At 37.6% G+C, this 12050-nt stretch overlaps 1 protein-coding gene across 1 annotated transcript in view; it reads right to left on the reverse strand.

The window, feature by feature from the left end:
* The window catches only part of LOC124777488 (E3 ubiquitin-protein ligase UBR5), a 344177-nt gene that overhangs the window by 271253 nt on the left and 60874 nt on the right, over positions 1 to 12050 (reverse strand). Inside the window, exons 7-8 of the mRNA XM_047252926.1 lie at positions 10771 to 11039; positions 1452 to 1603 (exon numbers count right to left, since the gene is read on the reverse strand). Coding sequence (XP_047108882.1) covers positions 1452 to 1603; positions 10771 to 11039 — 421 coding nt within the window. The remainder of the gene's footprint in view (positions 1 to 1451; positions 1604 to 10770; positions 11040 to 12050) is intronic.

A 12050-nucleotide genomic window follows, 5' to 3' on the forward strand; every position in this document is an offset into this window, starting at 1 on the left:
TTTCACACTGGGTGTTCTGGTACACTTTACATTCCACGTGACTCAGATTAAATGTCTGGGGTTTAATTCCCAGTCAGGCTTAGGATTTCTTCTGACAATTATATTTTTGACACCTCTGGCGATGATTTCAGGATATTGTATATGTATGCCCATGAATCAAAAACTTCTGAAAATAATAGAAAGAAGCCAGTTCAATCCATGTATTTAAACTTCCTGTGCTTCATGTCCAACTGGAGCAAGTAACAGGCTCTGAATGAAACTTGTCACAAATAATCTATTTTTCATATCAGAAGCTCAGTTAATGGATTCAATACTAGAAATAATAAATCTACAAAAAAATATGTTTAAGATCTTTTATTTATTTCACTTTCTCAAATATTCAATTAGGAACTGCACAAGGAAAATTAACACATATATGGAACAAAATGAGTATCTATCTATCCATCCAATTAAAATGTTGTGAAACCTCAGCGTCCTGACAATCTGTACTCTGATTACCACTGAATCTGCAATCCATTATGAACTAAATATTGAACTTCTGAAAACACTGCAGCAGGTATTTATCTTTTTTTCATTTACAGACTATTCATAGAATGTCCCCATGAAATAAACTCTTTCAAATGATCGTTATGCTAAAAATTGGAGGCGTTTCATTTGAGAAATAGGACTTCAAAATGAAATAAAATTTTGAAGCGAATTTTTTGTTTTGTTTTGGAAACCTCTTTGGCTTAAAATATAACCAATAAGGAACTCAAATTTATTGTTAAACATTACACAAGGAGTGAACTGACGATCCTAATGAATGTTTCACCTATGGGTTAAAACCCGATAAAAATAAATGCAAAATGTTTATTACAAATTGAGTTATCAAGGAAACTGCAAAAAATCAACATTTTTGCAACACTGAATTTTAACTTAATTATGGCATTAGTGAAGTAGTTCCTTATCCAAGTGCCTGGTTTTCTTGTTGTCTGTATGCGTACTTCACACAATACATTGCATGAAATTAAAATTCATATTTTTTAGGAACAAAAATTAAAATCTAGCCTAACTTTACTGCTTGATTACTGTATCTAACCCCTTATAAGACATTACCAGAGTGGATCCTCTGAAGAGGACATAGACAATTTCCTCCGCCATCACTTTCTGTCTGAACTCTGATCCATCTCTGACGACTCACTGTTGAGAGGACATTATACCTATATCTTCCCTTCCTTATTCTACTATTGTAGTTCATTAATTTATTCAAGCTTCAGTTCTGCCTGTAAAATATTTTCTACCTTATTATTAGATGAGACATAGAGTCCAATTCTGACACTATCTGTTTACTCAGCATATTGTTATCTGAAATTCATTTGTGTTCAATTGCCAAAGTATTAGCAGTTTACAGTCAAAACAACAGTACAGTACATTACATTCAGAATAATAAAAGGTCCAAAATAAAAACAAACCTATAGCTCCTGGCTGATACATTGGACTATTCTTCATGCAAACTTGGCTCCCACACACTATTTCTGCTGATGCTGTGGATGGTCTACGCTTCCGAGTTTTTGCTCTGTGTTTCTCCCACAAGCGTTTTCGTTGTCCAAATGGAAGAACACCCCTAGAAAAAAAAGCGAGAGTCAGACACTAATAGTCTCAATAGCAAATTTTTTTATCTAATATACCTCTTAAGAATTTCTCCATGAATTGGAGGTGGACAGGACGGGGGTGGGGTGGGGTGGGGGGGGGGGGGGGGGGGGCAGGAGACAGGGGATGGCAAAAAAAAGAGACGGGGGATACTGGCAAAAATGTAGCACTGAGAATTTAACTCGAATTCCAATCAATTCAATATATATTATAAAAGTAAGTGTACAGTGCATATGGCCCTAAAACTCAGAAAAGCTTCCCAGTACGATCAAGGGTTACATGATGCGGTAGCCCTCTAACCCCATGCATGAAGAAGGTTCCCATTTTTATGTGAAATGTGTACAGCGACGAACTCTCCCATATTTGAACATATTTTTTCATGATCTTCTGCTCATTGGGCAGTTTTCACCTGTTTTTAGCTATTTTTACACATGTACAAATATTTTCTAAGTATTTAAATTCTGAATGCATGGTAGAAGTCATTGAAACATTGCACAGCAGACAACTGATTGTATATCGACATTACGTCTATTATTTTAGAAAATGGTCCAGCGACACTTGGGTGGTTAGACACGACTTTGTTTCAGTGCCAGTGCTTACTGTGAATCATTGTTCCAAGATTTTATGATGGGTAGCAACCAAAAAAGGAAACATGAAGTATATGTGTACATATCTTATAAAGTGGGAAACTTTCTATTCCTGGACTGGACCAGCACGGTCAAATACTTATAAAGTAAACAGTTCAATCTGCAAACGTCAGTTTAGCATCGCAAATGGCAGCAAGCATGACTGTGTACAGCACATGAATATTTCAGGTAATAAGTATTACTATGTATTATAAAAAAATACATCTTACTGTTGAACATGTTCTAATTGGTAATTTTCTGAGTTAACTTCTTGTATTTGCTTGCAGATCATGAATGCAAAGCAAATGATCTCACTACTCCATCCAAGATAACTACTTTCTTCAACTCTCCTCACTTGGACAAAGATCTAACAAATGATGATGTGAAAACCATTGCTCGTGAACTTTCATTAGTCTACCGCACAGTAAAACACAATCTAAGCTGTAGCAGCCTCGAATGTGCAATAAAACTTTCAAAAAACGTGTTCAGTGAATCTAATGTGTCAAAGAAAATACAGAGTGACACGGAAAAATGGGAACATTTCTACAATCCAATAAAACTGGAAGTGATGAAGGAAACAAATTGCCTTCATAGTAATTGAAACCTTGCAACTTTGCCATTTACTAAACATTGATGGCATTTATCATTTTTAAAAAAATTACGTCTGTATGAACACATTCGTGAAATCTGCTGTTGAGATTCCTTCAATGACCGCTGCAGCATCTCAGCTGGGATACTGTGAATTGGATCCTGAATTCTCTGTCTCATCCAGGGTTCTTGATCAAGTTGTGTAGACTTTGCTCTTGAGGTAACCGCACAAACAAAAATGGCAAATGGATAAATCTAGTGATCTAGGGAGCCAGGGAATGTTACTGAATCATGAGATCACACGGTTGCCGAACAATTCTTGTACATCTGCCATTGATTGCCGTGCAGTGTGTCATGTTGATCCATCCTGTCGAAACCAGGCTGCCTGAATGTTTGGAAAGCTGTTCAATGCATGTGTAATGAAAGATCATAACATCTCCACACAACAATCAGTTCATTTGCGAAAAAATAGGGTTCGATAATCCCATGTGATGAAACACCACACCATACTGTCACTTTACTAGCATGTCAAGGGCACTCATGAACATCATTAGGATATGTGTTTGCTCAGTAATGGTAGTTCTGTTTATTCACATAACCTGTGAGAGGGGAACGTGCCGAATCTGATATCCACAACCTGTTTGGAAATTCATCGTCATTGTTTATTTTTTGTTATCATTTGTTGACAGAATCCTAATCACAACTGGAAATCGTTGTCCTTCAATTGTTGCACCATCTGTAGTTTGTACATACGAAATTTTAAATCGAGATAAACAATTCTTCAAACACTCTCCTGGGACATTCCAACCACAGCTGCTTGCTTACAATTTGAATGCTGTGGGCTCACATACAACATCAATGTTCACTAGAGAACACATTCCTGTTGGTTTCTTCTTGAGGGCAGATCCCTCTTCAAATTATTAATCCAACATTTTATCGCATGTTTCGACAGAACAGCATCATGACGTCCTAAATTATAAAAACGTCGAAACTCCCTCTGCGCCGCTACCAATCATTGTTTTTATAAAACATTTTTATGGCTAACACATGTAGTTGTCCAACTCCACTGATCCACGATTACTGAAATGGCGGACTGTCTACTCACTAAATGTCATGAACCTGCAGTGCTGGCATCTGCCCATGGCTGCCACTGCTCATTTCAAACATTCCCATTATTCTGCATCACCCTCTATCTTGTGTGTGAACTAAAACTGAAATGATCGTAATGAACATATTGGCCCCATGTCATGTGAACAATTTCTTGGAAGTTTTAAATGACCCCATAAAATGTAGCTTGTTCTTTTCTTTAGCAACAGATGCCTCCAATCACCTGAACAGGGAAATGTTTCTAGTTGTAATACAACATTCTGACTTCTTTAGTGGAACTGAAAACAAACTGTTGTATTTTTTAGAACAGGCAGATGAAACTGCAATAGGTTGTTAAAAAAAATTCACTGAAGTCAAATAATAACTTGAATGTAAGTAATAAATCATCATACTGTGCTGATAGTGGCAACATAAATTATGGCAAGCACCCTTCAATCGTGAAACTATTAAATAATGAGAATGAAAATATCCTCAAAGTCAGTTGCTTTAACCATGTGATTCATAATGCCATGAAAAATACATGCAACTGTTTACAATATGTAGATGTTGACGTATCAGATCTGCAGATAACATGGCGATCCTCGCAGTTAATCAAGTGATGCTGATTCAAATGCTAAATGAAGCCTGTGCAGCATTTGGTATGAAAATTAACAAAAAGAAAACCACAAGCATTGTCATAGGCCTAAAGAAGACAAAAGTGAAAATTAAGATCGGGGTCAGAAATCATAGAACAGGTAAGAGCATTCAAGTATTTGGGAAGTTGGATTAAAGAAGACATTGATTGCCAACAAGATATTGAAGTGAGAATGGCTCTGGCGAAAGATGCATTTCAAAAGCAGAGAAGACTCCTAACTAGTTGTTTAAACAAGGAATTAAGGAAGCAACCGGTTAAGTGCTTAATATGGAGCGTGGCCTTGTACGGAGCAGAAACATGGACTTCGAGAAAACAGGATGAGAAGAGAATTGAAGCTTGTGAAATGTGGATATGGCGTAGAATGGAGAAGATCAGCTGGACTGATAAAAGTCAGGTATGAAGTACTGAGGAGAGTTGGAGAAGAATGAAGGATGCTGCTGACGTTGAAGAACAGGAAACTAAACTGGACAGTAGAATGAAGGCTTTCCACGACTGGGTGACATGGCTGTTGATATACTTTCCGGGATGTGAGGTCGTGGTCCAAGAAAAGGAGCAGAAAAGTTCTTGGACTACGACCTCACATCCCGGAAAGTATATCAACAGCCTAAACTGGACAGGCCACAATCTAAGAAGAGATTGCCTTCTAGTAGAGCCAACTGAAGGTTTCATTCCGGGAACGAGAGGGAAGGGCAGGAGGAGGTTCCAGATGCTGGATGATGTCAGCAGGCCACAAGGAGGGCACCAAAGAATGACGAGAAACGCAGAAGACAGAGAAGCATGGAGGGGTTTGCAGTCAATACCTGCCGTTAGGCAGACAACCCATTGTTGTTGTTGTTGTTGTTGTTGTTGTTGATGATGAAGTGTTAGTATTGAAAATATATAGTAAATGTGGTGCTACAGAAGAATGCTGAAGATTATATCGGTAGATCACATAACTAATGAGGAAGTATTGAATAGGATTGGGGAGAAGAGAAGTTTGTGGCACAACTTGACTAGAAGAAGAGCTCGGTTGGTAGGACATGTTCTGAGGCATCAAGGGATCACCAATTTAGTATTGGAGGGCAGCGTGGAGGGTAAAAATCGTAGAGGGATACCAAGAGATGAATACACTAAGCAGATTCAGAAGGATGTAGGTTGCAGTAGGTACTGGGAGATGAAGAAACTTGCACAGGATCGAGTAGCATGGAGAGCTGCATCAAACCAGTCTCAGGACTGAAGACCACAGCAACAACAACAAAGTAACTTTTTCTGTTCTGCCAAACGAAGTGAAACATTAAACTCATTTTTTGAATTTTTTATGCTAAATGGGCTGAAATCCTGTGGCATGTAAATACTAAAAGGTTATGCCAATACTAGATGGTTATCTCTCACACTTGCTGTTGAAAGGCTTTTAAAAATTTGGGAGCCTATAAAAAGCTACTTTAAAAGCACAGATGATTCAGACTGTCCTAAAGTTTTGAAGAAGTATTTTTGCAACCAAAATACAGAAGTAAATACAATTGTTCAGGCTGATATTAGTTTCTTTGTGAATACTGGAAATGTTTTCATTCAAAAAGAGAAGTACTTGGAGATATCTGATCTTAGTATTATGGAATCTCATGAAGCTGTACAGTTGATGAAGTTAACAGAAGAAGGAATATATATTTTAGGCAGTAGTACTCATAAATTGTTAGTCATTGTTCTTGATTCAAATTTTAAACCTACGGGTGATAACAACTTCATTGAATTCTCATTTAGTTAACAAATTTGATGATAGTGGGATTAAACTCTTTAAACTATGTCTAACAATTAATATTCAATGACATGCATGTGTCAGGCTAGATTGTGTAAATGAAAATGAATTATATGAGGATTTTTGTAGTTCTAACAAGGCTGTCTCTTTAGAGAATAGCGTTAGCCAGAAATGGATAAAGGTTTTAACAACTTTGAAATCAAATAACGTGAATTTTGAAAACTTGGGTAAGCTGGTAGATTCTGTTACAAACATACCAGAAAGTAATGCTCACACTGAGAGAGTTATTTTCTCTTGTGAATAACAAGTGGAAGATGTAAGGAACAAAAGTAGTAACATCTGCCAATTTTGCAACATGAAAAAATTCAGTACAGAAACACCAGAATTCTATTGCATGAATGGAAAAATTTGATTACCACCACTGGAAGTACCTACAAAGGAATTTTTACATTACATGACTGGGGAAACTCTAGAATCAAAACGCTTTTCTCATAATATAAAAGTGAACAATGCCTCTCCCCCAAACGACTTCCTTCACTATCACTTTGATCAACACAAACTAGGTGAAAAATACTATGTTTTATTCATCAGAAGGACAAATCTATCACAACATGGGATCATTATTACCAATATTCAATTAAGACCATAAATTTCTGCAAGCGTATTTCATCAGAAATGAAGAAACAGAAACTGATCAACAATGCACAAATATCAGTGGAGTGAGACGAGTGGTAGTCCGAAATGTACAGAGGATCCCAGACTAATAAAATCAACTGATTCACATATTCAAACCAGCATCAGACAGAACGATTTCTAATGACTATAAATTTATAATCTGAGCAACAAAAGACACCTGGAGAAACAGCAATTTAATGCACCTCAGATAGACAAAGTTGCCATTGTAACTGGGACAATGAAAACAAGTCTTGACATAACTGTACAACGAAGAAGAGAACTACAATGCATTGCAGAGACACACCGTACATATGGTGCCCTCCAATACCCATTAATATTTCAGCACAGAGAGGATGGATATTTCTTTATGTGAAACAAATCCAACCTGAAAAGGTGTAGAAACAAGAAAAAAAGTCACTTCCAAGAAGTTCTATGCTTACCGCTATATGATCAGAGACAATGAAACATTCAATCAATCACATCCTCAATTCCTCCTGAATTCAGCAGTATATATAAACATACTTGGACGACACACAAACTGTAATTGATGGTTATCCAAAATACAGAAGAGAATCACGCAAAAATGGTGGCTTCACAGCAAAATACGAATACGAGGCAGTGACAAACTGGAAACAGATGATCAGTGGATAGTACCATATAACACACTACTTTCCAAAATGTTCCAAGCACACACAAGTGCAATACAGTCAAATCCATCAAATATGTCTGTAAGTATGTGAACGAATGCAGTGAAATGGCAGTATTTCAAACAGCCAAAGACAGTGAACAACAAAACAGAAATGATGAGATCCTCATGTACCACATGGGAAGCTAGATAAAAACTAACTAAGCGGTGTGGCAGATTTTCGGTTTTCCCATACATGAACGCGAACCAACTGCGCAACATCCAGCAGTACATTTGGAAAATGGACAAAAAGAGTTTACTTCGCAAAAGAGACTGCAAGAAAAAGACACTGGCAGAAAAACTGCAAGCGAACCACCTCAGAATATGACGTCAACAACTTTTTACCAACTGTGCCAAATGGATCCATTACTGTATGTCGAAATTTCTACCTACCATACGTGAAACACAACAATAAAAATTTTTGAACAAAGAAAACAAGGAATTCCAGTAGAATATCATCCAGGAATCATGAAAACTGGCGCACTAGGCCGAATATACACCATACATCCACACAATGCCAAATGTTTCTATCTCCGGATGTTGCTACACGAAATATGGGGTACAACATGTTCCACAGATCTCCAGACTGTTGAAGGTTATCTACGTCAAACGTACAGAGAAGCGTGCCAATGCTTAGCATTACTGGAAAAGAACAACCACCAGGAATTAACACTACAAAAAGCCTCACTCAAAGTGTCAGCTAAACAAACAAGAGACTTATTCGTCATAACTCTAACCACATGTAACCCACCAAATCTAAAACAGCACTGGGACTCCTCCAAAGAGAGTATGAGTGATGACATACTGTACCAAATCTGACAAGCTCATCCCGAGCTGACCATCAAATTCAACGATGACATTTTCAATGAAACACTTATTTGCATAGACGATGAAAGTTCAGCAATTAACAACCAGGTCTTAGTACAACTTGGGATGTAAGCATCACAAAAGGATGCTATCAGTGTGGTAAACTTCAAAAATACAACAGAAAATAGCTACATCAACGAACTACTTCAATACATTGCCCACAACAAACCACTCCTCAATGACAATCAAAAGAAAATTTACAATGTTATCAGGGGCCAAATCAACTATGACACTGGCAGAATTATTAAATGGATGCACAATGTGGCACCAGGAAAATGTTTCAAATAAATCTATTGCTGGTGGAAATTCGTGCTAAACAACACTTGCACTGGCATCATCCGGTACTGCAGTCACAGTTGTGGAAGGACAATAAACTGCCCATTCCACCCTACAACTACTGCTGAATAATAACCGAAGAAAATCTCAAGAACAACTGGACAGAGTGAACTTCTAAAACAGGCTCAAATTATCTTCTAGGACAAATGCACAATGACACACAAAAAATCACTCGAAGTCACGGACAGAACATTACAAGACTTGTGAGGAAACTCTGAAGTTATGGGAGGAACTCTGCTCATATTCTTACGAGATGTTTGACAAACACTTCCAGTTATTCCCACGTCGACACAAGAAGACAAGATCAATGCATGCTTTAAAAAAATCACATCTCCGACCACACATACAAATACTGCGATTAACAATAATGTGAGAACTGAACTATCGAAAGATTAAAAAACAGCACATTTTGCTTGACAACTTTTACAAATACACGAAGGTCATATCCTACTGACCAGACTACCACGCGCGTTAAATTCAACAGTGATTTCTGCAATATAGAGACTGCTGAAAACAAACCCATCGACCAAATTTATTCAAACATTGTTCAAACTACACCAATCCAGGCTGGCTACTTGAAAGGGCAATGTACAGACACAAGCAGACATATTCAAAGGCAAAGAGTTTGGGCAGAGATGTCAGTCGAGGCGGAAGTGCAGAGGCAAAGATGTTGTTGAATGACAGGTGAGGTATGAGTGGCGGCAACTTGAAATTAGCGGAGATTGAGGCCTGGTGGATAACGGGAAGAGAGGATATACTGAAGAGCAAGTTCCCATCTCCGGAGTTCGGATAGGTTGGTGTTAGTGGGAAGTATCCAGATAACCCGGACGGTGGAACGCTGTGCCAAGATGTGCTGATGGGAACTTGCTCTTCAATATATCCTCTCCTCCCGTTATCCACCAGGCCTCAATCTCCGCTAATTTCAAGTTGCCGCCACTCATACCTCACCTGTCATTCAACAACATCTTTGCCTCAGCACTTCCGCCTCGACTGACATCTCTGCCCAAACTCTTTGCCTTTGAATATGTCTGCTTGTGTCTGTATGTGTGTGGATGGATGTGTGTGTGTGCGAGTGTATACCTGTCCTTTTTTTTCCCCCTAAGGTAAGTCTTTCCGCTCCCGGGATTGGAATGACTCCTTACCCTCTCCCTCAAAACCCACATCCTTCCGTCTTTCCCTCTCCTTCCCTCTTTCCTGACGAAGCAACCGTTGGTTGCGAAAGCTAGAATTTTGTGTGTATGTTTGTGCGTCTATCGACGTGCCAGCGCTTTCGTTTGGTAAGTCACATCATCTTTGTTTTTAGATATATTTTTCCCACGTGGAATGTTTCCCTCTATTATATTCATAACACTCTGTTTATGTAGTCTAAATTGAAATCTTATTACTACAAACTGGAAAATACAACATTAATATGACACTGTACACAGAACTGATACACATTAAGTAAAACTGGCAATGGGTGGAGGGGGGAGTGAAAGAAGTGAGTAATAGCCAACTTCTACTGGTTCCATCAGACAGGCTGAATTATACTACACATAGAAACCACAATAAAAATAAACAAACTGCATATTCAAGTGCATACTGCATATAAAAAGACAATTATTTTGTTCGCCTGATGGCAACTTTTCGTGTTTTAATCTAATTTTTGCTAAATATGGCACCAACAACATTACTTGAAAGTACACATTGATGACTAACATTTGTGAAGTAGTGCTATTTGTAAAGATATTAAACATGATCCTCAATTTTGTTTGTGATCTTTAAAACCTTTGTTATCTTCAAAAGATGTAACTGATAAAATTTAAACTACATTGCTACATGCTATATTAAATGATGATTGTAAAACTGATTTTTAACTAATGAAAATATTACTGAACAAAAAAGTACAAACCACCAATAGAGTGCTCCGCTCTCAAGCCTTGCCACTGTATACAAAGTACATGTATGTAGAGAGATTATTCTGTCAACAGAAAATTCTGAGAAGCTTTGAGCAGGATGTTCCAGACGTACAGCTGCATGTACTAACAATTCGTCTAACCACGTTGCTACTTTTCCACTCTCTGTTGCAACAGAACATCTAATTACAGCACTTGAAATGTGAGTAACCCGTTCTGATAGTAGCCCCAATCCTAAAGTCTTCGGGTGATGCACACTCATGTTCTGGAACAAAATTTGCATTTGACTAATTAATGAATAACAAAGAAAATTTTGGTTTGTTTCAGTAGTGGTTCGCAAACAGCCATTAGCAAAGCAAACAAAAACAATAAGTAAAAAATTTAAAATCAATGTAAAGGAAGCTTATTTCTACGAATGTGCCTCCTTTAACCTGACCTATTACAAAATAAAATATTATAGGGCTCAAAACAATAGCTGTCATTTGTCCCAATAACAGTTTTGTCACAAAGAATTTGACTGGTGGCCTTAGTTGTATAATAGAAGCTGAATTCAAAAATCAAATTAATTTTTTCCTAATTACAAACAGTTTGTGACAAAACAGAACTTCTCAACGATGTTAACACATTTCCTTTTGTTCCAAACTCATTATCCAGGTAACAAATCAGAACTTATATCTGCTGTTAAGTCTCAATCAACACGAGAAACATAAATGAGACAGATCTCTACTGCCAATCTACCTAACATGTAGCTCAAATAAATAAAGCACTGCTTCTTCTTATGCTACTTAAACAGCACAGATAGGGAAAACAACCGTGTGTGTGTGTGTGTGTGTGTGTGTGTGTGTGTGTGTGTGTGTGTGTGTGTGAAGAATGCGGTGAACACTCTTCTTGTTGAGCCCAATATGCGTAACTATCTGCACTGTACATTAAATTTGGTCTTGCAAAAACCACAGACGAACATCACATGGGTGCACATACTTGCAATATAAGCTCCCAAGGAGTAACAAATAAATATTTGCAAGATCACAAATTAGAGAAGTACTTGGCTATTACTATTTCCTCCAGAAGTCTTGTATTACATGTTCCCAGAACATTTATGCACTGTACAGGAGAGTCATAGATTTCTCTTGCAGATGTTTACAACATTCCACGTTAATGCGGCAGTAGTGGAACAGTCTATTTGAACAGTCTCTTAGCACTTTACTGAACATTGACAACAAAAGATTATTCTATATTTCTATGCACAATGTGTCATTGAATACAGCCTTAAAAATAA

This window comes from Schistocerca piceifrons, chromosome 2 (assembly GCF_021461385.2).
Source record: "Schistocerca piceifrons isolate TAMUIC-IGC-003096 chromosome 2, iqSchPice1.1, whole genome shotgun sequence".
NCBI lineage: Eukaryota > Metazoa > Arthropoda > Insecta > Orthoptera > Acrididae > Schistocerca > Schistocerca piceifrons.